Below are 23,500 nucleotides of genomic sequence, written 5' to 3'. Positions count from 1 at the left end.
TCTCTACCGAGACTTTACACATTTTCATTTCTGAACATGTCTTTTTACACAGAAATGCTGACATCAGGCCACAAGCACAGGACTTTATGTGGCTCATGCGTCAGCGAGGAGGTGCTCAAGGAACTCTGTGAGCCTCTCCTCCTGCTGTTGGCCCCTGTGACGCCATCACACTGAGGGTTAGTGGTTCCCCACTGAAGCGCGGTTAGTGGACTCTGAAATGTGGGATGCGCTCGAGGTCCTGGCCCGTAGCTGGAGCCCAGAAAACAAGCCTGCTGCCATCTGCACGGGCTCAGCGATCTCCCTCCTCCTTCCACTTCTGACGGCACGACATCTGTAGGGCCGCGTGGCCCCAGCAGGAGTCTCTGTTGTGGAGTCTGCATCTAAGTCGTGCTGACTTCATTACCAAACACTATCAAGTCTTTGGCAAAAGGTAACTTCTGAAGTCATTCAATGTTCAAGGTGCTTCTTTCCATTCTGAAAATTTCCTCTGCCCTTAGCTCCAAACTGCACACACACACACTTCATCACTACTGAGCCATTAAGGGCTATGCAGGAGGGGAAGTCAGGACACTCAGCCCCCACCTCGGACAGGAACTCCGACGCCCAGGCCGGCAACATATGAAAGACCGGACGGAGTCTACCACGGACCCCACTGGCTCAGTGACACAGGAAAGATTCACCTCGACAGCGTGCCTGCTGATGAACATGACGTCCTCCAGACATCTTCCATTTTCACAGGCATGGTTCATTCGTCCAACTGAGCATCCTCCTGATCCACACGCATTCCTACCACCACTGGTTGTAACACGTCTTGGCAGATTCCACTTCAGTTGTACTGAATTAGAAGTTTCTCAACCCCTTGAAGATATTCCCGCCTGCAGTTGTTCCGCGCTGCTCGGAGAGATTTCTTCTCTAGTCACTCCAAGCTCACCAAACGAACAGCTGAGCAGACTGGAGACACCAAAGCCAAGGAAAACCACTCAAAACCGCCTGCCTCGCTTTCTCAGTGACTCCTGATATTGCTTGCAGAAGCTCCCTCCCTGAGAGAAGCTCGTTCTCTGGGTGCATTACCTCCACTGCTGCGGTCAAGCAAGATTTAATTAACTTACCATCAGTAGACAGCTTTCCTTGTTTGCTAACACATGAACCAATCAGAAACTCACTTTGACTGCAGCCTTATCTTCATCTTTTATTTCTGTGAAGAAATCCTGCTGTGATGAGATATTCCATTTTAGACTTTCAGTTCTTCCCAAAGGTTGCTTTCCTGTGCATTGGGAGTCCTGTGCGTTCAGTCTGGTGATGAGAGCACTCACGAGGACAGCTCCGAAACAAAACCATCTACACTTCACTGTGGCTTCGAAGGGCAACATCTGGAGTCCACACTTTCCTTCTTACTTGTTTTGACATGACGGGTATGCACTGACAACAGAGTCTCACCAGGGCACACACAGCTCTCGAACAGCTGTCGAGCTGCAACTGCGTTTCTGAGATCGGCGTGGTGCGGCGGCGAGAGCGCCCCACCCAGTCTGCCGCCTTTCCTGCTCGGTGTTGTGACATGAAGACAAACAAGACGGGAAAGAGTAAGCACGCTGTATTCCAGCAACACTACTTACAGATGATGGAATTTCAATTAATGTAACTTTCACATCACAAATGTTATTCTTTTGACTCTTTCCTAACCATTTAAAAGTATTAAAAAACATTCTTGGCTCATGAGCCCTATAGACAGGCAGCAAGCCAGATCTGGCCTGCAGTTTGCCAACTCCCACTCCAGCCAGTGCGGAGAGGCAAGAGAAAGAAATAAAAATGCAGACCCCTTGGCCTAGAGATTCTACTTCCAGAATAAAGCCAAATATATTCACCCACACCCACAAAAGTATGCAAAAGCGTGTTCAGCGCACCCCCTCCCCTTCGGCTAAAGCCAAAGATGGGAACGTCCTAAGTATCCGTCAGGAAGGAGGCCAGGAGCAGAACGACCCACGCACCCCGTCAAGACGGGCAGAGCCCGACGTGCTGGGGAGCACCTCTGTGCCACGCTGGCGGGAGAACCAAGCTGCGGGTCATTCGATAAATTTTATAAAATGTGGCCTCTACAAAGGCAGATTTTTAAAAAACTACTTAAAAAGGAAACAACAGACAACTGAAAAGCGAAGCCTCCACCAAGAAGGCCTCGTCTACAGGGAAGAGAGAAGCGGCTGGCATGCGGACAGCGGCGGGAGCGGAGCCCGAGAAGGCGCCGCTCAGAGGGCCCGGACGGCAGCAGGTGCTGCCCCACACCAGGTGAAGCCGGCTTGCCGGAACGGGGCCTCCACCTGAGAAGTCAGGTTTGCAACCGCGGGCGCAACCAGCACAACGATGAACTGCAGACAGCCGGCGCCAAAGCCGCTGTGCTGTGAAGGGTTTCAAAGCTGTGATGTTCTTGTGATGAGCCACACGTGGCCAAGAGTCTGAGAAAAGGAGAAGCTGAACGTCTGGTCTGTGAGAAGAGACCCTGGCCCGAAGGGGAAATGGGGGCACACCCCCCGCAGAGCAACCTGCTTGGTCAGCAGGATCATCGTACTCGCACCATGTCCTTCCATTATAACCATGTCACAGGGCAACCCACCCACGGACGGCACCCGGACTCTGTGGGGACGGGGCAGGAAGTCAACAAGAGGAGCCCAGAACCCACCTGCCCGGAAAGCAGGGCCATTCCAGACTCCCAGGGTGGTGTCGGGGACCACCAACGGGAGCACTTGAGCTTCAGAAAGGACAAGGACTCCTAGGGACTGTGAACACACGCACGCGTGTCCATCCACCTGACTGTGGCTGGAGGGGCCAGAAAGCCAACTCGGCACGCCGCGTACAGGAGACACAAGCACAGTTCTGCTCAGTGGGCCTCAGGAACCCAGCAGCGATGCACGGCTCTGCGGACGTGCTCTACCCAGTACACGGGCCGGGCCGGGCCCCGGGAGAGCCAGATTTTACTGTTTCTAATGAATCACAGACAGACGCTCTGCTAGTGCAGGGCGGCGGGGGCAACCCGACGGACAGGCTGACTGCACCTGTTCAGATGCAATAACCACCAGAGGTGGGCTTTCCAGAAACAAGAGCCAGAATCCACTCAGGCCTGCAGATGCCACCAGTTCACAGGACCGGGGTGCCCTCAGCAAGTCCAGACTTGGAGACAGGAGAGGCCAGGAGGGGGCCAAGCAGTCAGCCCTGGGGCTGACCCGACCTGGATCCAGATTGAAATAAACTGAAACAAACTCGAAAAACGTGGTGTTCTCGAGGCAGTTAGAAATGTTGGCACTGATTGGGTATTTGATACCAAGGGATTACTATTATTTTCTTAGATTTATAAAGGTGCTGTGGTTACGTGTGTTAAGAATAACCTTATCTTCTGGGACAGGAAGATGGGCGGGGGCAGTGGATGAAACAGGATTCACTGTGAGCTGGAAAACTGTGGACTCTGGGTAATAAACACATGGGATTCTGTATGTGGTTCTGCCTGCTTTTGTGTTTAAAATACTCTATAATAATTTCTAAAGGTACTGGCATTTTATTTGGATGTATTCTTTGCCTTAGGACTAAAAAACTTTTGGCTATCAAAAGATGGTTGTCTCCATCTACATTTTACTCAGGAAACTTAAATTCTTCTTATATAAATGAACTTGTGAATGGTGAAAAAAGATGAACAACATTATTAAGTTACGTGAAAAGCCAGATGAATATCTTCTGATCTAACATAGTAAGCTGTATTTTAAATTATAACCGTCTTCTGAAACATTACAATGAGAAAACACAGCCCAGAGAAACTCCTAACATATTTTATCTTTGAAAGAAAGTGCACCTGAGTTTTGTCAGCAAGCACTACCATGTCACCCCACCCCCAGACCCTGAGACCAATGTCCCTCCCCATCGCCCCATCACCACCCCCACAAAGAGGGACAGCAACGGTCTCTGTGCTCAGAACTGGAGAAAAGTTTTAAAAAGAACGGCCATTTCCACTTTCAGGATATTTATACTATATAATATTTCTTTTTAATTCTCAATGACATTTGACTTTAAATACAGTTAAACTTCATCGACACCCTGGCTACTGGTTGCGCGTCTGCGGAGGTATGATCAGGGACGCCGCCCCCACGAGGCTGCATGCTCAGCACGTTCCTCCCGAACGCAGGGGCGGCGAGGCAGAGACAGTGGGCGAAGCCGGCCCCACAGTACTCGTGAGTTCAGCACAGCGACGAGACGGGTGGTGCTGCTGCCGCAGAGGGGGCCGCCCTCCAGGGCCAGGACCCCGCGAGGAAAGCCCCCCCAGACGCCGTGCTGCAGACTCTGCGGTCCAAGAGAGACATTCTGACACTCACCTTCCTGAAGGCCTGGAACCAGTTTGTAAACAATGTCCTGCATGGTTCTGTCATGACTGGCAAAGAGAATACAACAGGTAAGGTTAGCCAAAAACCCAGGCACATTTTCCAATAACAAGAGCAAACTCCACAATCACAAATTTGAAATCTTGAATTCTGCTTCTAGTTTGCACTTAAAAAAATGTGCTAGCAAACGTTATATATGACCTGAATTAATGCACCATTTAATTCAGGTTCTGGAAGCTTAAGAACATTTCAAGTAGTGCTGGCACAAAGATCCTCTAGGTGATGAGTGCCCTCTGCCTGCTGAACGCAGTGCCAACCAGAGCTGTGGCCTGGAGTGGCCTGTGCAACCGCACACCGCCTCCCCCACCTCTTCCACAGGTGCTTCCCCGGGTCTCCACCAGACAGGAAGCTTTTCCTTAACGTTCTGAAAAATGTAGAGGAAAGGCCCTAAGATCAGGCCCTCTGGTGGTCTTTATGATCTACCTATGAAGGTTTTCTGAGAATGTTACATAAGCACAGTATTTGAAATATAATTCTTATTCTAGTTTGCTATTTTTAAACATAAATTATTAATACATTTAAGTAACTGTTTTCAAATCAATGTTAATTTTCAAACATCATCCATTAAAACGAAAACCTTAAGAAACCCAGATAGGTAACTTGTAACTAACTGACAAACAATTACGCCCCACAAAACCCACAGACATTTAGCCGAGAGAGCTAGTCCAGGACTGGGCACACAGCAGCTACTCACCAGGCTCACAGTTCTGCCACAAACAGTGGGGGACCAGGTCCTGCAGAGACCACCGCTCACCATTTCCAAGAACTCTGAAGTTCTACCAGACACTGGGCTGACGACTCAGCCTGTGGTGTGGCAGCCAGAAGCAGGGTTTCTCAACCCTTCTGACCACGATCCACACCAAGAAATACATCTCACGTCCCCACGCTCACATTACGTGTGTGTATGGGTGACAGACACACGCACATGGATAAGCACCATGAACCCCAGGTGGCCTGCAGCACGTGCGACTCCCATCTCCGACCCTACCCCGCCGGCTTCGTGGAAAGCTCACCTGATCCACAAGGAAAGCAGGCCGGACCGAATCCTGCCGCAGAGCTCGACCCTGGGTCCTCTGCATGAACATGCTAAGCCCTGCCTGCCTGGCCAAGGACCCACAGGGCAGAGTGGAGGGCTCAGGGGACTCTCCTTGGGGAGGGTTCCCGGAGGCAGGACAGAACAGCACAGGCACTTTTCCTGGTGTCGGCACATCCAGGCTCTTGGTGTGGCAGCCCCTTAAAACAGAGGCCACTCCTTTGCAGTGTTCACGTTTACACTCCATGCTGTAGGCTACACACCCTCTCTTAGCTCTTCTCTTGACCTGGCCCACACGGCCAGAGTCCTTGTCTTGAAGATGAAGCCTGGAAGGACAGAGCTGCCTCACGGATCTACCGGACCTTAGGAGCTCAGGCTCAGCACCCGCCTGCAGCCAGCACCTCACGGCATCATCCTACCTCCGAAGGCCCGAGCCACCGCCTGGGGCCCTGCTGCCCCGTCCTAAGTGCCCTCTCCCCACTCTGCCCCAGCCCAGAGCTGAGGGCCCTTCCTCTGGGGCATCCGCACGATCAGGGTGTAGCAGAATCGGAGCAGAAGGCTGGGCCAAGTGTGGAGGGCGAAGCTGTGTCAGGAACAAGGCTCCGAGCCAGCTGCAGAGCTGGCATCATGACGGGTAAAACACTGTAGTTCCAGGCAGAGCACAGAGGGCAAGGAGTAAGGCACAGGATTAGCGGGAGAGAGCCACCCTGGAGCCCAGAGCCCACAGCAGGCCTCAGGGCTGAGCATCTTCCCCTAGCTCTGCACCTTGACCTCCCTGGCCTCCCTCCCTGGTCACCACATGGTCACTGCACAGAGAAGAGGCAGGGCCTGGCCAACGCACCTGGCCAGCTCCGCTCTACCGGCCCCCTCTGTGTGTTAGCAGGTTAGGCTATGTTTAGAACAGCAGGGTCCCAGACTGCTAAAGAGTTTCAGCTCTCCAGAAAGCCCTGCCTAACACAGAGCACAGGAGAGGGGCCGTGGCACTCTGAGAGGGAGGGCCAGAGTCTCCACAGCTTCCCACCGGCATGAAGCCCCACTACCTCCTGCCTTCTATAGCTCACATCAGGAAAGCCCCCCTGCTCTACAAAACTACACCCCCAAGACAGGAAACACGTGAATACACACTGCCAACAATTAGCGCCCAGAATATATAAAGCGTTTCTTAAAAGCAGAACAAACAAAGAACCCAATAGAAAATGACATGAGATGTGAACAGACACCTCCCAGAAGTCCAAATGGCCAGGTAACATTTGGGAAGAGGCCGGGGCTCACTGATAACCAGGGCAAGAGCACAAGATACCCTACAGAGCCACCACGTGGCAAGAATGCAGTCCATGGGCACCCACAGGACACACTGGTAAGGTCGTGCACTGCACAACAGCCCAGGAGAGCACGGCAAGGCACAAGAGCTCTACACCCCAACACTCTGCTCTGAGGGGCGGCAGAGAGACACCTGCACGGCAATGCCCAGAGCAGCACTGAGTGCCCGCCATGGACATCCCAATGTCCGCCGGCCACAGAACCCCACACTAACAGGCCGGGTCAAGGGCAAGGCACACAAACACACTGCTGGTCCCACTTGTAGTGAGCTGGACAAAGGGGACTAAGCTATGTTGTCTGGGGACGGTGGGCTGTTGGGCAGGGGCTTCTGGGCCTGGCGGTATCTACCTCTTGATCTGGGAGTGGTTTCTCGCTGCGCGGACATGTTTTTAAACTCTTCTGTGCCCACTAGATACTTCACACCCTTAGGAGTGGTTCAGAACAGATTTTCAGACCTACCTCTGCTGCTCCCATGTGGTGTGGGGAGTGCTTCGCTTCCTTTAGAACAGCCCCCCAAATCTGGAAGCCATTTAAAACTCTGCATAAAAGCCACAAGCCGACCCCCTGACGCCAGCAGGGCCACCAGCTGCAAGGAACAAGATGCAGGCCACATGCAAGGGGCCTAGGACCACTTGTTCCACAACAGAAAGGTGGACCCAGGGCTGCCACCGGCTTCAGAGTAAACGTCAGCCCATTTAGTGTAAAACCAGTGAAATCCACGTTGGTCCTGAGGTTCCTCAAATTATTCAATTTGAGCAAATACTCCTGAAAACTTGTGGGAACGGCCCCAGTGCTCACTGGTCTGACTTGGCTGGCAGGGAGGCCAGGTGTGCAGAGCAGGGCGGGTCCCTGACATGGAACGATGCCGGAAGCTGTGACCGGGGAGCCTGGAGGCACTTACCCAATGTACTGTAGCGGGTGACTCTGGTGGATCACAATCCTACACGTGGGGCAGGTGTTATTCTCTTCCAAATACTTGACCAGGCAACTCCGACAGACTGTTTGCAAAAGCACATGCATGTGAGAAAGTGAAATCAGAATGCAGATGCCGACACGTCCTCGGGCTCGGCATGCATTCCAGCCACAGTGCAGACCACCTCGCACATGGCTGCTTTGATGGGACACCTGCCTCTCAGGTCTCACCAACAATGGAGAAGTCTCAAGTGCTCAATCAGGCGCCTCACTCAGCAGGTCTGAGGTGTAGGGATAAGAGGGACGAGGAACCTAAGTGAGGACGAGGTGCCCAGAGGTCAAGAGCTGAGATATCACTAGAATGCACTTCAGGGTCTCGTCCGAATATTCTCACCACAGGGGCTAACAGTTACAATTTTCATCTTTGTCTAAAAAAATCACAAGATTTTCTGTGTATAACAGAATTCGAGAAAATTCAATGAGAATAACAATTTAAAGCTATGATTATCTTTAAAATAAAAGTTCCATCAAAATTGGCAAATATTTTATTTTCTAAGGCAGAATATACAGGATCAAAAGTCATCTGCATTCCAGGCATTACTTTTATTGCAAAGACCCTGTCCCCACAGAGGGCTCCTGCCTGGCATCCTCAGCCACCATCCCAGCGGCTAGCTTCAGGTGATCAGCACCTGCCACCTGTTCACTCAAGATGGGGCTTAAATCACCCCAAGTTCAGCACAAGCTGAGTCTTCTAAACATCAAAACACAGGCTCATTAGCCTTGAGGAGCCAAACCACATTTCCCTGTTTAAAAAGTTTAAGGAATTCATTTGGAAATTTTAAAAATAAGCATTTCTGTCCACTAGAAATGAATATTTTGTCATAACGCAGTTATACTGGTTTTGCGGTTACACAGAAATAACTAAATTTTTCCTGTATTGAGCTTTCTTAAATGATATCGCTACTCAAATTACCCATAATATTTTTAATTTGAAATAATTTTTCTGATTTAAGATCTTCTTTAGTCCTGCTTCTGTGTCTTACTTTGTGCTTGAGCTAAAAGCTTTTGGTGAGAAAAAAAAGAGAAAGAAATAAAAGAAAAAAGAAAGCCCAAGGATCAAGAAACCACAAGGCTCGAAGCTGTCACAGGCCACGTTCTAGGACATTCCGCCATGCACATATGCAGACACTCAGTCACATTTCTCCCACGGCTGTCAGACACCATGTTCTAGAATATTCCCCACATACACGTGTGCAGACACTCGGTCACCGTGGTCGCGTCGATGAGATATCCGCTGCATAGGCGGCAGGTGATGTGGGCATTTATGTCCCAGAGTTTAATCTTTCTGGTCAACATCTTTGGCTTCTGCAAGAAAAAACCACTTATTAAGTAATATCTGAAATACCCCCATGTGTTGTTTTTTTTTTAAGATTTACTTATTTTTAGAGAGAGAGGGAGAGAGATAGCATGAAGAGGGGGAGGGGCAGAGGGAGAGCGAAAATCTTCGGCAGACTCCCTGCTGAGCAAGGAGCCCGATGCAGGGCTCCATCTCACGACCCTGAGATCACGACCTGAGCCGAAACCAGGAGTCGGCTGCCCAACCGACCGCACACCCAGGCGCCCCTGAAATACTCCCGTGTGTTCCATCAAAGGTCCAGGCGCAACATAAATCAAGCTACAGCACATCCCCCTAGAAGGGCTCAGCTACCCACCAGGGCCAGGTCCAAGCTGCAAAGACCCTGGGGCCCGACGTCCATCTGTAGAACGGAGTGCTGTAGGTCTTCTCACAGAGGACCATGACTGTCCTGCCAGACACCCGACGGGCGGCACCCCGCAAATGCACTACCGCTTCTCCTTAACCACCCATGACACTGCCCCCTCCGGGCCCCCCCGAACCTCTCCTGCTCAGGACTGAGCTGAAGCCAGCTGGTGAGGTGGGTGGGTGAGTCAGGAGATCCGTGCAGCTGCAGGAAGAGAGGCCGCGGGAGCAGGCGGGCGGGGCTGGGTCTGGGACAGGAGGCTGTGGGGTCCCTGCCAGAGCTTCAGGCTCCTCTGTAAAGCTAGGGGACAAATGACCCTGAGGGACGCTAGTGAGGGCAACGCTGGCCCAACCTGAACGAGAAGCAAAGTCCCCCAGTGAGGCCTCATTGTGGACACACGGGAACAGCTGATAAGCACATGTAAAGGTGCTCAACCCACAGATACATCCACACACGCAGGTCACACCACATGTCATTCCTCAGATATTCCAGTCGACGTTCGGTCCTGACAAGTCCCAGGGAAGCGGACAGTCAAAGGGGCTGCCAGCCAGATGTACCCGAATAGAATAGGAGCTGTTCCATTTCTAGAGATTTATCTTAATAACGGGACAAGTTCAAAAGATGTTTGCTGCAATTGTTTAAAATGGCAAATCATAGAAAACTGCCACCGAGGACTGGCTAAGAAAGCAATTTCATTTAGCCAGCAGGGGCGCCAGACCCTCCTCCCCTTCTCTCTGCCCTGTCCAGGGGAAATCCAACCAGCCCCCCAGGACCTCACCCTTCCTGGGCCTCAGTAGCCTCTTGGCCCAGCACAGCCCAGTCCCAGAACTGGGGGTTCCCAAGGCCACCTGCCGATCCCCCTCACTATCCCACAGGACATCATCAAAGTCCAAACATCTGTGCGCTGAAGTGCTGACATGTTGTCTCTGTCTCGGGGGTGGGGGGTGCGCCCCTTCCTGCTCGGCCCCCACTGTACCGGTCTCTCCCTAGACCACAGGCTCTATGAAGGCTGGCTTTGTTACTGCGTCTCCTGAGCTGGGCCAGGAGTTACAGCAGCTCTTGGGGACGGCCACGTCCTACCCCAAAACCTGTGCGTCACCTCACACGGGAGACGGTCCCAGATGACCCCGTAGACCCCATGTCATCACAGGGCCCTTAAAAGGGGAGTTGGGAGGGTCAGAGTCAGAGAGACCGGGAGACATGACGCTGCTGGCTTGAAGGTGGGCCACGGGCCAAGGGTGCGGGTGCCCCAGAAGCTGGAAAAGACAAAGAATGATTCTCCCCTGGAGCCAGAAGGAGCCAGCCCTGGGGGCACCTTGACTTCTGACTTCGCACTGTCAGATGACACATTCGTGCTGCCGGTCCTTAGTTACAGCAGTAGCAGGAAACCAACCCGAAATGCTGCTCCAATGAATACTTACAGACTGAATGTCCCCAAAGTAAGCATTCCTAACAGAATTCTGCACAAAGACCAGAAACAGGCCTGTCAGAGTCGAGGGCGTCACTGAGGGCGGCTGGCCGCACAGTGCGTATGGTTCCCAGGCTACTGGGCAAGGGCAGTCGCTGCTTAATGCTGTTTCAGAGAAAGGGGAAAGAAAGCAAACCACCTGGGGGACTTGCGACCCACGTGCATCCACGTGAGGTCCGAGGGCAGTGCTGGCTATCCCTGCCAGGGCGCAGTGCAGCCCGGGGGGGGCCTGGCCGGAGCTTTGTGGGTGGTGAGGAGGCAGAGGGCCTGGAGGGAGCAGCAGTCTGGAGGTGAACTGTCAGAATCAACAAACTATCAGAGTGAGTGGAGGCCATCGGCAGGCCTTCCAGGCTAGCGTCGCTCACGGAATGGCGTGTGTCTACACTGCAGTCCCGCTCCAGGATTTGCGTGGAATGCGAGACAAAAGCAGACCCTTCTGGCTGTTCACCCACACCTCTCCTCCCTTCAACGTCAGGCCACAGCAGACACGTGGTCCCCACTGGACAGGGCCCTTCCCACCTCCCCTGCAGCCAGGCGTGTCTGTGGGTCGGGGCTCGCTGACGTTACTAGGAATCCAGTAAAGATGAAATGGGGCTTGGTGGACCATTCTCAGAGGGGTTCCTGTGGGCCAACCAGCCTCATCTGGTGAAGATGGACCCGCTCTGAGCCGACGTGGGTTTGCATTCTGTTCTTGGCAAGTGTGCACTGAGGCCCAGCCAGGTGGCTGGCCTTCGGGGAGCCCAGCAGCACCTCGTGCAGCAGGACATAAAAGGACAGAAGGGAGACCCTGGAGTCATCCCAAGCAAAGCAGAGCAGAAAACGGGCCTGCCGACACGGAAACCTCACGTGAGGCCCCACGCTGGCCCCAACTGAGTACTGTTCTCACGTCCTCCACCTTCTATTGAGCAGCTGTTTATATGCCAGCCACTAAGGACATGAGGACATGCAAATATTCCTACCACACAGTAATATGCTCAGCAACAAAATATCTTCCCAACCACCAAGTAACTGAGTTGCCAAACTACAGACAAAACAGGGCTCGCTTTGGCCACACATATACTAAAATTAGAATGATACAGAGAAGATTAGCTCAAGGATGACACACAAATTTGTGAAGCCAAAACAAAGTCCCAGGTCACCCTGGCACAGACGGGGCCGTTGGCCCCTTTAAGGGACAAGGGTCAGTGTGAGCTCATGCTTAGTGAGCAGGTGGGTAAATAGATGAAGACGTGTGTGTGCATGTGAGTGCGGACTCCCACACCTACTTCCCAGCTCTGTCCGTTGGGAGGGCCTGGGAGTAATGGCTCCTTGGCGGCCTAGGTCCCAGTGTGGACACACCACTGTCCGCCATGAGGCTCATGGGTGCAGGCACACGGCTCCCATAAGGCTGGGCTAGGAATGTAACAGAACTGGGGCAGAGGATCTGGCCCCAGCTCCAAGGGCTCCACTGGCCACACTGGGGACAACTGGAGCTTCAAGATAAGGAGTGACTATCATCAGGAGAACAGAATGAATCAGACTACAATCAACAGAATAACACAGAAGTTCACGCATCCACACTGAGACAGACAAATAAGTAAGGGACGTGAAGGTGAGCCGATCCTGTGGAAGCAGGAGCCACCAGCCACCACGGACCAAGGTGACAGTTTCCTCAGGAACCACCAATGGAGGCTTTGTTGAGAGAAGATTCAAAAAGTCTCCAAGACCCCCCAACCAAACACTTCTTGGGCACAGAGTGAGAGCGGGGCGTCCAGGTAGAAACACTGTGTAGACATCACTTACTGAGTGAGGTGACACCCAGGTGGGCACCAGACGGCTGACAGACAGCTGTGCCTCCTGGAATCATGCCACGAAGGACACAGCACCCCTCTCGAGACCCCTGCTAATAGAGCACACACGAGTCTCACCTACAGGAAACCCCAAAGGAGGTGACCCCGAGGGAGGCAGGTCGCAAGAGACAAGGGAAGACGGAGAGGGCAGGCCGCCTGAGCGCAGCGCCCGGCTGAGGGGATGGCCCTGACAGCCTGGAAAGGGACCCTCTACCTGCTGACCCCCCACATCAGGAGACAAGAGTGGTCCTGAGAGTCCCCCTGGCCCAGACTGCCGGCTCTGCCCAAGCTGGGCCCCAAGGCCAGCCACCCTCCTGTCCTCAGGCCTATGAGGAGCTGCACTCAAGAGGGGAAATGTCCACTGTCACCATCATGCAGACATCCCGCCCCTGGGCCTCCCACGCCTGGTGGCCCCTGTGCAGCCCTGGACACTGGACAGCAGTGGGCATGAGCCAGGGGAGGAGAGTGTACCCTCCGCACGCCGCACCTACCAGCAGAGCCCCAGATGCCGCGCCCGGTGCGTCTCAGAGCCTCTCGCAGGGGCAGGGAGGCAGACCCCACGACGTCAGGAGAGGTCAGCAGTGCACGGGAACGGTGGGCTTTTCACAGCTGTCCATCCCTCCCCACGCGACAACGCAGGCTGCTGAAGGGCCGGCCTGGAGGCCGGGCGAGACTGCCTCACCTCTTCTAGATGTCTTCGGTCCCCTCCTCCTGCCTGTGCATCGGGCGCTCAGGCTGCGGCTCTGACGCTGTCAGTCCTCGCCTGCGGCTTCACTCTGCCCTGCGGGTCTTCACGTCTGCGCCTCCCTGCTGTCCCTTGATCTCTGTCCATTTTCTGGCACAGAAACAGCCCCTGTTATTTCCCGTCAGCTCATTCACGGAGGATGCACACGGTCCCGTAATGAAGCTGTCTAGAGTTCTTAGGTGAGTCCCATGTAGTAAACAATACAACACGGTCAACCGCAGGTATTAGTTAAGAGGAAATCTGGAGACGTGGGAGTGGCTGTACCCTAATCTCCCCTAGAGCTGTCGGACATTACGTTTTAAAGGAGTTGCAAGGAAACGACTTCCGTGGCGACAGTGTACTCAGTAAAATCCAGGGTACATTTAAGCAATTCACATGCACTGAAAGAAGAGAAAAATCAAAGTTCAAACTGCATTTACCTGTACATGGCAGCCTGGAACCCTCTGCTACATTTTGAGGCCTGTGGAGACACACAACACAGGGGCATCACCCACACACGCTGTCCACACGGAGCCCATGTCCCCCGCCACACCAGCAGCCTTGGCTCTGCCCATGTACTTGTTTAAAACAACCAAGAGGAAAACAGGAATTAATGACACTAGTGAAGAAGCAGAACCGACCGCAGAGACGTGGACAGATCTCGGGGGCAGTCCTGAGCCTCCGCACCCCGCACCTGCCCGCAAGCGCCAGTGTCACCAAGGCCCAAGGGCTGCTGGGCTGGGAGGCCCTATGGGAGGTGTGGCGGCAGGGGGCTCCATCACAGCTCCAGAGGAGGGGGCAAATCTCAGGGGTGACCCGATGGGAGGCTGGGACCTCGGGGAGGGACAGGGAATAGTAGTATTTAATTGCTGTGATTTCTGTGTTTTTTGCACCCTCACATCCCTCCTCACATCCTGTAAGGTGAGCACACAGGCTCCAAGCTGGGTTCCAGGCCACGGCAGGGGTCACGGAGTTCTGGGGGGAGACGGGCACAGACACCAACCAGCACAGGGCTAGGGTCGGGGCCCAGGGAGGGCCGTGTGAGGGGCCTCACTGACTGGAGCCTGGTGAACACAGCTGAGGGGAGAGGGTGATTGTGAGGCCTCCGGGAAGACCTGGGCTCCCACTCTGGGTGACAGGGAGCCAACAGGTTGCTCTCAAAGCTCCAGGGGGGTGGGGGTGGTCTGCACCCCAGCCTGTAGGCCCCGGGGTGGTCAGGCTGGTGGCCACGGTGCCATGTGGGGGCTCAGTCTGAGACTCCTCCAGAACCTCCATGGACCTTTCCCTCCTGCCTGCCCACACTCTGCCTCCTCTGTGGGAAGCCCTGAGGTCTCCCCACCCTCCAGGTGGGAAGGTGGACAGGCAGGGCTGCAGGTGCTGTCCCTGCTCCCTTCTGAAGCAGGGACACACCTGAGAAAGCACCAGGGCCCTGGTGGTTTTACAATAGTGGTTAAATACAACCTTGGAACGGTGGGTCTAGTAATACTTAAATCATGTTCACGTTATATCCAGTTTAGGTTATTTTTACTCTTCAAGCTTTCCACACTGCATTATTAATTAATCTTTGAAGCTCAATTAACTTCTACAGAAAAAGGAAGAGAGGGAGGGAGGGAAGGAGGAAGAGAGTTACTTGGCTGGTTAGGAAGACCACCAGGTGTGTCTAAGGCACTGACAGGAGGAGCAAGACGAGGAAACACGGGACCTAGTTCTAGACCAGGGCTGGCCAGGATGCTCTGGGCTGATGGGACTCCAGGAATCCCCTCTGCCCAACAGGGTGGCTGGTGAGCCCTTGAGATCTGGCTACTGTGAATGAGGAACCTTTCAGTGTACTGAATTTTATTTAAGTTGTATTGTGGCTAGAACACTAAACCTCAGTGAACAAAAAAGACACAAAAAAAGGCTCCCTAGAGCCTACATCCTACTGGAGGAAGACAGACAATAAATAATAAATGCAACACACGGGTAAATTACTTAGTATGTTAAAAGGTGATAAATGCTATCAACAGGAGCAGAGAAGGGGAGTCAGGGCACTGGTGGGGGGGAAGGGGGTCAATGAGTCTCTCTTTGAGAAAGTTACATTCGAGCAATAATAGAACTATGCTATTGGTATGAATTATGAAGAACTTTATGCTGACAAAGTTGAAAATTTATATGAAATTGATAAATTCCGCGCTGTGAATTGTACAAGACTGTTGAATCACAGATCTGTACCTCTGAAACAAATAATGCAATATATGTTAAGAAAAAAAAAAAAAGAAGAAGAAGAAGATTGCAGGAGGGGAAGAATGAAGGGGGGGAAATCGGAGGGGGAGACGAACCATGAGAGATGATGGACTCTGAGAAACAAACTGAGGGTTCTAGAGGGGAGGGGGGAGGGAGGATGGGTTAGCCTGGTGATGGGTATTAAAGAGGGCACGTTCTGCATGGAGCACTGGGTGTTATGCACCAACAATGAATCGTGGAACACTACACCTAAAACTAATGATGTAATGTGTGGTGATTAACATAACAATAAAAAATTTAAAAAAAATGGATAAATTCCCAGAAAAATAACTCACCACAATTGAGGCAAGCAGAAAAAACCCAGAAGTTCTGTAACTATTAAGGAAGTGGACTCAGTCGTCAGGAACACCCCAGGCCTACCATCTCAAGGGCGGTTCTACCAAGTGTTCAAGGAACCCAAACAAACCTCCTCAAACAAATCCACTCAGACAATCAAAAAGACAGTATTTCCCAACTCATTTTATGGAGGTAACATACACACACATCAGATCAGAACTGAAGGAAAATCACAGACTGAACTCACTGGTGGCCATCAGTGTCAAAATTGCAAGCACACGGAGTCACCTGATCCAGGAGTGTCTGAGCAGCAGGGTCATGCTTGACAAACTAGCTTTATCCCTACTATACAAGGGGGCTTACTATGAGGGAAAAAAGTAATTTGACAAAAGACAAAAGGAGAAAAATGAGAAGATCTTCCCAAAGATGCACAGAAATCATTTGATAAAATTCATTATCCATTCATTATCCATTTAAAAAACTCTTAGCAAATTTAGAAGCTAATAAAAGTTCTCTGTTTAAAAGAAACACAGGGGCGCCTGGGTGGCTCCGTCAGTTAAGTGTCTGACTCTTGATATCGGCTCAGGTCATGATCTCAGTGTCGTGAGATCGGGCCCCGTGCCGGGCTCCACGCTGGGCATGGAGCCTGCTTAAGATTCTCTCTCCCTCTGCCTCTGCCCTTCCCCCACCCTAAAAATAAATAAATAAATAAGACACAAACACAAATATGCACTCAAAGGTTTATGCCTGAATGTTCAAGGCAGCTTTCTTCATAATAGTCCCACATAATAGTCCCACAATGGAAAGAGCCACAGTGCCCGTCAACGGGTGGTGGGGAACAGAAAGTGGTCCATCCACTCAGCGGATACTGCTCAGCAACCAAAATGAACAAAGGACAGAACTCTGTGCTGCAGGAAAGAAGCCGGACACAAGGACCTCGCAGTGCATGTCCCACCGGACACACAGTTCTAGAAAAGGCAGATCTGGGTGCCTGTGGGCCGGCCAGTGGCGGGGACTGGTGGCTGGAAGTCTGAGGAGATGGCAGGGTTCTGGGTCAGGACTGGGGTGTGGGACAGATGCACCAAAAGACACCAACCACACCAGAAAGCTGCGGTGAGCTTTAGCGTGGGTAGACTGTACCTCTGTTAAAAGTGCATTTTAAAATTTAAAAAAACTACAACAAACATCATTCCTGGTGGTGAAATTAGAAAAACAAAACAAAAACAAACTCCTGTTTTATACCAGGCGTCTCCCCCACCCTCATCCCCAAATAATCAATTCCAGGTGGATGAAGACCAAATGTGAAAATACAATTTTAAACCTTTGGAAGATACTAGGGAGAACATCTTCCTGACGTCAGGTGAGGAAAAGATAACAAAACAGAATCAAAAAGCACTAACCACAAAGGGAATGACTAATAAAATCAACTTCGTTAAAAATAAGTGCATCAGATAATCAAAGAACCCAAGAGTGGAAACAGCCACAGCAGCAGAGAACACCCCACACCTGAGACTACAGTCCAGACAAGGCTCCACAAGGCTGCTCCGTAAACTAAGCTTGAGCGGGACCCACCTGTGTCCTGTCAGTCCCTGCTTTGGGATGGAGGAGTTTCACTTCACAAAAGAGAAAATCCAAATAAGCATATTTTTAAACATTCAGCTTCATAACCGGAAATGCAAGCTAAAATCCCCACGAGGGTCTGCTATAGGTCCACCACGCTGGTGAACACCTTCTCCCTTGCGCCTGCTAGCCCCCAACTCCGTGAGACTGCTCTCAAGACCCCAGTGACAAGGACATTACCAAGATAACCCACCTCCCAGACCCCTGGTCACCCTCCACATCTGACTCCTGAATCTCTTCCACGTGGCTCCCTGCCGTGGTTCACGCAGGCTGGTTCTATCACGCACTCTGCACAGGTGCCGAGCCTTCCAGAAGGGCATGGGTGGCGTGTCTCTCCACCACAACTTTCAGGCCACCCCAGGCCCACAGGCAGTCATCCTGGGTGAAGAGGCCCAGCCTCCCCGTCCACTCACCGTGGGCCACCCCTCCAATCGGCCTCCACCACCAACAGCTGTTCACCGGCGCCTCTACCCGGGCCCCTCCGTGCGCACCGCGCACCGCACACCGCGCACCCACCGCGCACCCACCGCGCACCGCACACCGCGCACCGCACACCGCGCACCCACCGCGCACCCACCGCGCACCGCACACCGCGCACCCACCGCGCACCCACCGCGCACCGCACACCGCGCACCCACCGCACCGTCTGGGTCACGCCCCCCCCAACTCCCGCGAGTGCCCTTCAGTGGATGCTTCCCCACCCCTCCATCACCGCGTTGCACCTCCATCACCGTGACTGTCCTTTAGGTAAATACACCAGGTTTGTTTTGCAGGGTGGAAGTAATATGCACCTTTATTCAACATGATTTGGAAAGTAAAGAATAACACTAAGGAAAAAACCCTACAATCCTAGTCGCCCCGAACTAACTGCTGTCCTTAACGTAATGGTGGGTTTCCCTCTGTGGGTATATCCTCAAATACTTTGAACATACACACATACCCTAATTTTTACTAGAAAGCCGTCCTCAGACCACATATGATGCAATGCAATAGGGCTTTTATAAGGCATACACTACGCCGGTGTCTCTGCACGTCAGGCTCCCGGGTCACCGCTGCAGCTGTGCACCTGGACCCAGAGACGCAGCGCTTGAGGGCAGCCCCACCACCAGTGGGCCCCTCCTGGGAGCACCCTCCTCAGGGCCAGAGCCAACCTCCCTCCCCTCAGTTCCAGGGCCAGCCTGGACCCTCCTCAGGCCCGCCTGCCCGGGGACCCCCCAGGAGAACCTGCACCCGCCTCCTCACGCAAATCCACACCCAGGGGTTGTGCTTCTTCCCGTTAACCAATTCCTACAAGAACCTTCAAGTTTTCCACTTACTTTTTAATTAGTTTTGCTAAGTGGTATGTTTCTAGGAAAATCTTCATCAAAATCACCAGCACAGAGTTGATCATAATACCCCATAACCTTTATCAAACAGCTTTACTGAGAAATATTTGTCAAAACATAAACTGCACGTATTTTAAAGAGACAACTCAGTTTTGACATTCGCCTGGGAAAGGACCACCATAGTGGAGATACGGCCCCTCTCCCCAGAGACCCCCGATCCACCCGGTAACTGCACTGGGGTGGCGTGCTCTGGGTGCTGTGTTTGCGGCTCCTCTCACTCATCCTGTTTTGAGGCTCACTCATGTTGGGGCACCAACAGCTCATTCTCGTTCTGAGCAGCGTCCACTGCAATGTTGTTGGCCCGCTCACCAGTCGATGGATATCTGGGCTGTTTCGTGTGGGGCTGTTAGGAACTCATGGCCACATCTTCGTGTGGACAGATGCTCTGGAGTAAATGCCGACCAGCAGACCACATGTGGCTGCTTGACAACTTTTTAAGAAACTGTCAACCTGCTCTCCCCCCCCCATCCCCGCGATGTCCAAGCACCAGCTGCCCTGTGGGGGGCATGCTTTCCTCTCCTCCCTCCCGACACCACCCTCACCCCAGTCCTGCTCCTTCTGCCCTGAACACCATGCCCTCTGTCAGCCTTCTGTGCCCACGGCCATCCCCTGGACACACCATGGCTCCCATCTGGATGGCAGATGCACCCAGGACAGGCCTCCCTATGTCCACTCTCACCACTAATTCAATCTCGTGGACAAGTCTGAGCAACACGTAGAAAAGCAAATCAGACATGTCCTTCCCGCATGAAACCCTTGAAAGGATCCAGACTCCTGATGAGCCATGCCCTCCTGCCATGCTCCAGCCCCATCAGCCCTATCCACGTCAGGGCTCCATCCATGATCAGTGTCTGTCCACGTCAGGGCGCATCCATGCTAGCTCCGTGCCCCTTCGCCTCGCCTACCTCTGAGCTGTCTGTGCACCCTTCCCCAGCAGCCTGGCCCTCCATCCTCAGGGCAGCAGGCTGGCTCCCTGAGCCCCCTGGTCAGGCTACCACAGCCCCAGGTCTAACGCCAGCCCCTGTCCCGTCCCTCACACTGTCAGCATCTTCAGGGTGCGGTGCCCAGCCTGCTCCCCCATGGCACTGTGAACCCCCACAGGAGGGCTGAGGCTGCATCCTCACCGCTGGCCATCATGTCTAACTGAGCACTCACCCCTGAGCTGCCCAATCAACCAGAGAGATTTCTGTCTTCACCCAAGTACTCGAGAAGACCCATTCCTATTTCCACATGAAAATCACCAAACTGCTGAACTCTGCTCCATGCCCAATGCCCTGTCCTCCCAAACCAGTCTGCTATGATCTTGGATCCGCACCTGCTGCTCCATCTGATGCGCCTCTCTCTCTCCCCCCAACCGCAGGACCCGTGTCGGCACGCGGCAGGTGCTTAAGAAAGAACCCTACTTTTTGTTGTCTGTTCCACTGTAACCTCTCCTCTACGGCCTACCTGACCCCATGACCCTGCCTCCCAGAGCCCCGGCTCCTCACTAGTCTCCCCGTGGCACCCACTGACCCCGTTCCCTGTGTGGTCCTGCTCCCCCATGGGGCCTGGCACACGGCAGGGCTCAATAGGTAGTTGTCAGGCTCGCGCACTCTATGACAGCCACACTAGGTCCTCAGGCAAGGCCTGGAAGAAAGGACGGCTCTGCCAGGGCTCCGCATGCAGGCCAAACACCCAGAATTCATCGCCATCTCAAGATGAACAGAAGCATATCATGAATGTTCCTTGCTGGGACACTGAAATCAGGTCAAGATGACGAGAAAAAGGGAAACTTTAAATGTATTTCTATGTGGCTACAAACTGCCACAAAAGCTTTTTTAAAAAAATAATGAGATAACATAAAAAGTGCTTTGAATTTAGACTCTCAAAAGGACAGTGAAGTCCCTGCTCCACCTTCTCCCCTAACTTGGACCTGACGCCCCACCCCCACCCCAGCCCATGGGCCCAGCTGCACCCCTGCTGCCCCCACGCCCACCCCCAGGTCACCATAGTCTCAGCCCTGCAGAAAGCTGCGAAGGGCTACCTCCCCAGGCCTTGTCCTCGCCTCCCCACTCAGGGACGCCACGGGCCGCCACCCACAGCTATTCTCCCTGCATCCCTGGGTGTTCTGAGGAGCACGCAGTAGGATGCCTAACGTGCTAAATGAGTGACTACAACTCACTGATATGGCAGACTGATGCCCATGTCCATTGCTGCGTTTACTCCCAATTTTTACTTCTTAAATTAAGGGTTTATATACATCTGGGTGTAACTTAGTGACCTGAGGTACAGTCTCCAGGGCGGGCTCCCAGGCACATGTCCTGAGCAGCACTGAGGCCCACCCACATCAGAGACGTCCACCTTCATCAGACTGAAAGGCTCCCAGGCACCCGTCCCTGCGGCCCAGCCCCCTCACTTCCTGTCACGTCCCACTGGCCTCCCACCTCCACGTTTATGCAGCTCAGTACCCCCGACCCCAAATTCAGACCTCAACTACCTGTGCTCCACTTGGAAGGCCGGCATCGCCAAGTGTAATCTGGATTTCCCGCCAACACCGGCTCACCCCACCTGCGGCTTCTCGCTCACCTCCCACCCACGTACAAGAGATGGGGGCAGCCATGGCCCTCACACCTACCCCACTTGACTGTGCTGTTCAGGCGCACCGGGCTAACCACACCCCGACACAGCTCCCGGGAATCCCATGAAAACACGAGTCTGAGCAGGTGGCTCCGTGGCATGAATCTCTCCAAAGGCTCAGGGAAAGCCAAAGCCTTCCAGTGGCCACTGAGGCCCCAAGCCAGCTCTCTCACTCCACTCTGGCCGTGGTGGACTCCCTGCTAGTTCTAGAACATTCTAGGTGTTCTCCCACCTCGTGGCCCTTGCACCTACTAAAGCTGGAACATTCTCTCTCATGCGGATACCTGGGACCTACCTCACCCCCATCAAGCCTTTCCTCAAATGTCATCTCCCCAGCAACACCTTTAGGGACCATCTTGTGGACAATTACATGCCCTGTGTACACTCATGCGCACACACCACAGATCTAAGATATTACCCTTGAATTTATAATTTACCTATTTATTTTGTTACTACCCATCTCCCTATACTACAAGGCCAGCCATGTGACTGGAAGTATTAAAAATTCACTAAAAGGGTTATATGATAAAGTTAAGAAAATCTTCTCAAAGAGTAGATAAAGATAGGAAATAGAAAAGATCCAACATCCAAACAACAGGTGTTTTAGAAAAAACAGAAAACTGAGATAAGGAGCTTTCAAATATACTTTAATATTTTATTTCTTAAGCTGGGTAATGAGTACACAGGTGTTCATTATTATCTTTCTCTATGCTCATTTGTAGGCAATATTTCATGATTTGGAAAAAATTATTCAAGTATTTCCCCAGCTGGAAGAACCATCAGGCCACAAAGGCCTGAGTGCCTGGCACAGTGAGTGAAAATGCACATGTCTAACCAAGTCCTGGAATCTGAAGACATCGAGGGTACAAGAAAGGGTCCTACAGGTTCTGGGAGGAAAGGAGTTCACAATGGAGTGGGAATCAGATAGCACCGGACTTTTCACCAGCAACAGTGAATCCTACCAGTAAAAGAAGCAATTCTTTCAAAGTTCTGAGGAAAAGAGACTTTAATGTGGAATTCTACACCAGCCAAACTATTAGCCAAGTATGGATGGAAGCCATGGCGTTTTCAGACGTCTCAGGGAAGGTGCTCACATACTCGTCCAAGGCATGCCTATGGAGACAACAAGTGTGCTCACAAGTTATCACAGGCCTTGTGCTCAGGGAGCTCCAGTTCCAGCTGGTGACGAGACATGACAAACCCATCAGCAAAGAGTGATGAGCACCGTGAAGAGAGTAGATGAAGGCAGCGAAGCAGAGGAAACAGGTGGAGGGGCTGCTTTAGACAGTGGCCAGAGGAGAGCCGGTGCGCAGGGACGTCTGACCTTGGACCTGGAGGGAAGGGCCAGAGCAGCAGGCACCCCACCGGCGGGGCAAGGGACCCCCGAAGCGCAATAGGACCACTTTGCGGTAGGCTGGCCTGGAGGACGAGGCATCCACACAGGACAGGGGGACGAGGACAGAGGGCCAAGGAGGGCACGGACTCAGACACGATCCTTGAGAATTTGGAACAGGAGACAGTAATGTCAGACAATGTCAGGAAAAAGGGAAGGTGAGATTAGAACTCAACCGTATAATAGATCATTACATAATCACACCCATTTTAACTCCCAGATCCAACCCCTGGAGAAGATGAAAAACATGCCGTGAAAAGGGGCTGTTGGACCCCAGGATTCTTCCAGCAGGGGCCAGCTGATGAGGCTGTCAGCTACAGACATGCACCCCCCTTCATGAAAAAGGCTGACTCAGGGTAGAAACAAGAGCCCAGAGGGCAAAGCAGATAACCAGCAGGCTCACCCTGAGCTTAAAACCCAATCAAGAATCCTGACTGGGGATCCCCACTGGGTTTCAGAACTGCGT

At 52.7% G+C, this 23,500-nt stretch overlaps 1 protein-coding gene and 1 pseudogene across 5 annotated transcripts in view; one reads left to right on the top strand and one right to left on the bottom strand.

Moving 5' to 3' along the window:
• PCGF3 (polycomb group ring finger 3) overlaps nucleotides 1-23,500 on the bottom strand; it is a 53,135-nt gene that overhangs the window by 22,472 nt on the left and 7,163 nt on the right. Inside the window, exons 2-7 of one of the 5 annotated variants that reach the window (XM_036094311.2) lie at nucleotides 13,902-13,942; nucleotides 13,420-13,572; nucleotides 12,691-12,790; nucleotides 8,928-9,045; nucleotides 7,670-7,766; nucleotides 4,350-4,405 (exon numbers count right to left, since the gene is read on the bottom strand). In XM_036094311.2, coding sequence (XP_035950204.1) covers nucleotides 4,350-4,405; nucleotides 7,670-7,766; nucleotides 8,928-9,036 — 262 coding nt within the window. In that variant the 5' untranslated portion in view covers nucleotides 9,037-9,045; nucleotides 12,691-12,790; nucleotides 13,420-13,572; nucleotides 13,902-13,942. The other 4 variants (XM_036094312.2, XM_036094310.2, XM_036094313.2 and 1 more) reach the window with 4 other exon arrangements.
• On the top strand, nucleotides 11,946-12,039 carry LOC118537033 (U6 spliceosomal RNA; annotated as a pseudogene).

Source organism: Halichoerus grypus, chromosome 3 (genome assembly GCF_964656455.1).
Source record: "Halichoerus grypus chromosome 3, mHalGry1.hap1.1, whole genome shotgun sequence".
NCBI classification, from domain to species: domain Eukaryota; kingdom Metazoa; phylum Chordata; class Mammalia; order Carnivora; family Phocidae; genus Halichoerus; species Halichoerus grypus.
This window is presented reverse-complemented; position numbering and strand designations above follow the sequence as displayed.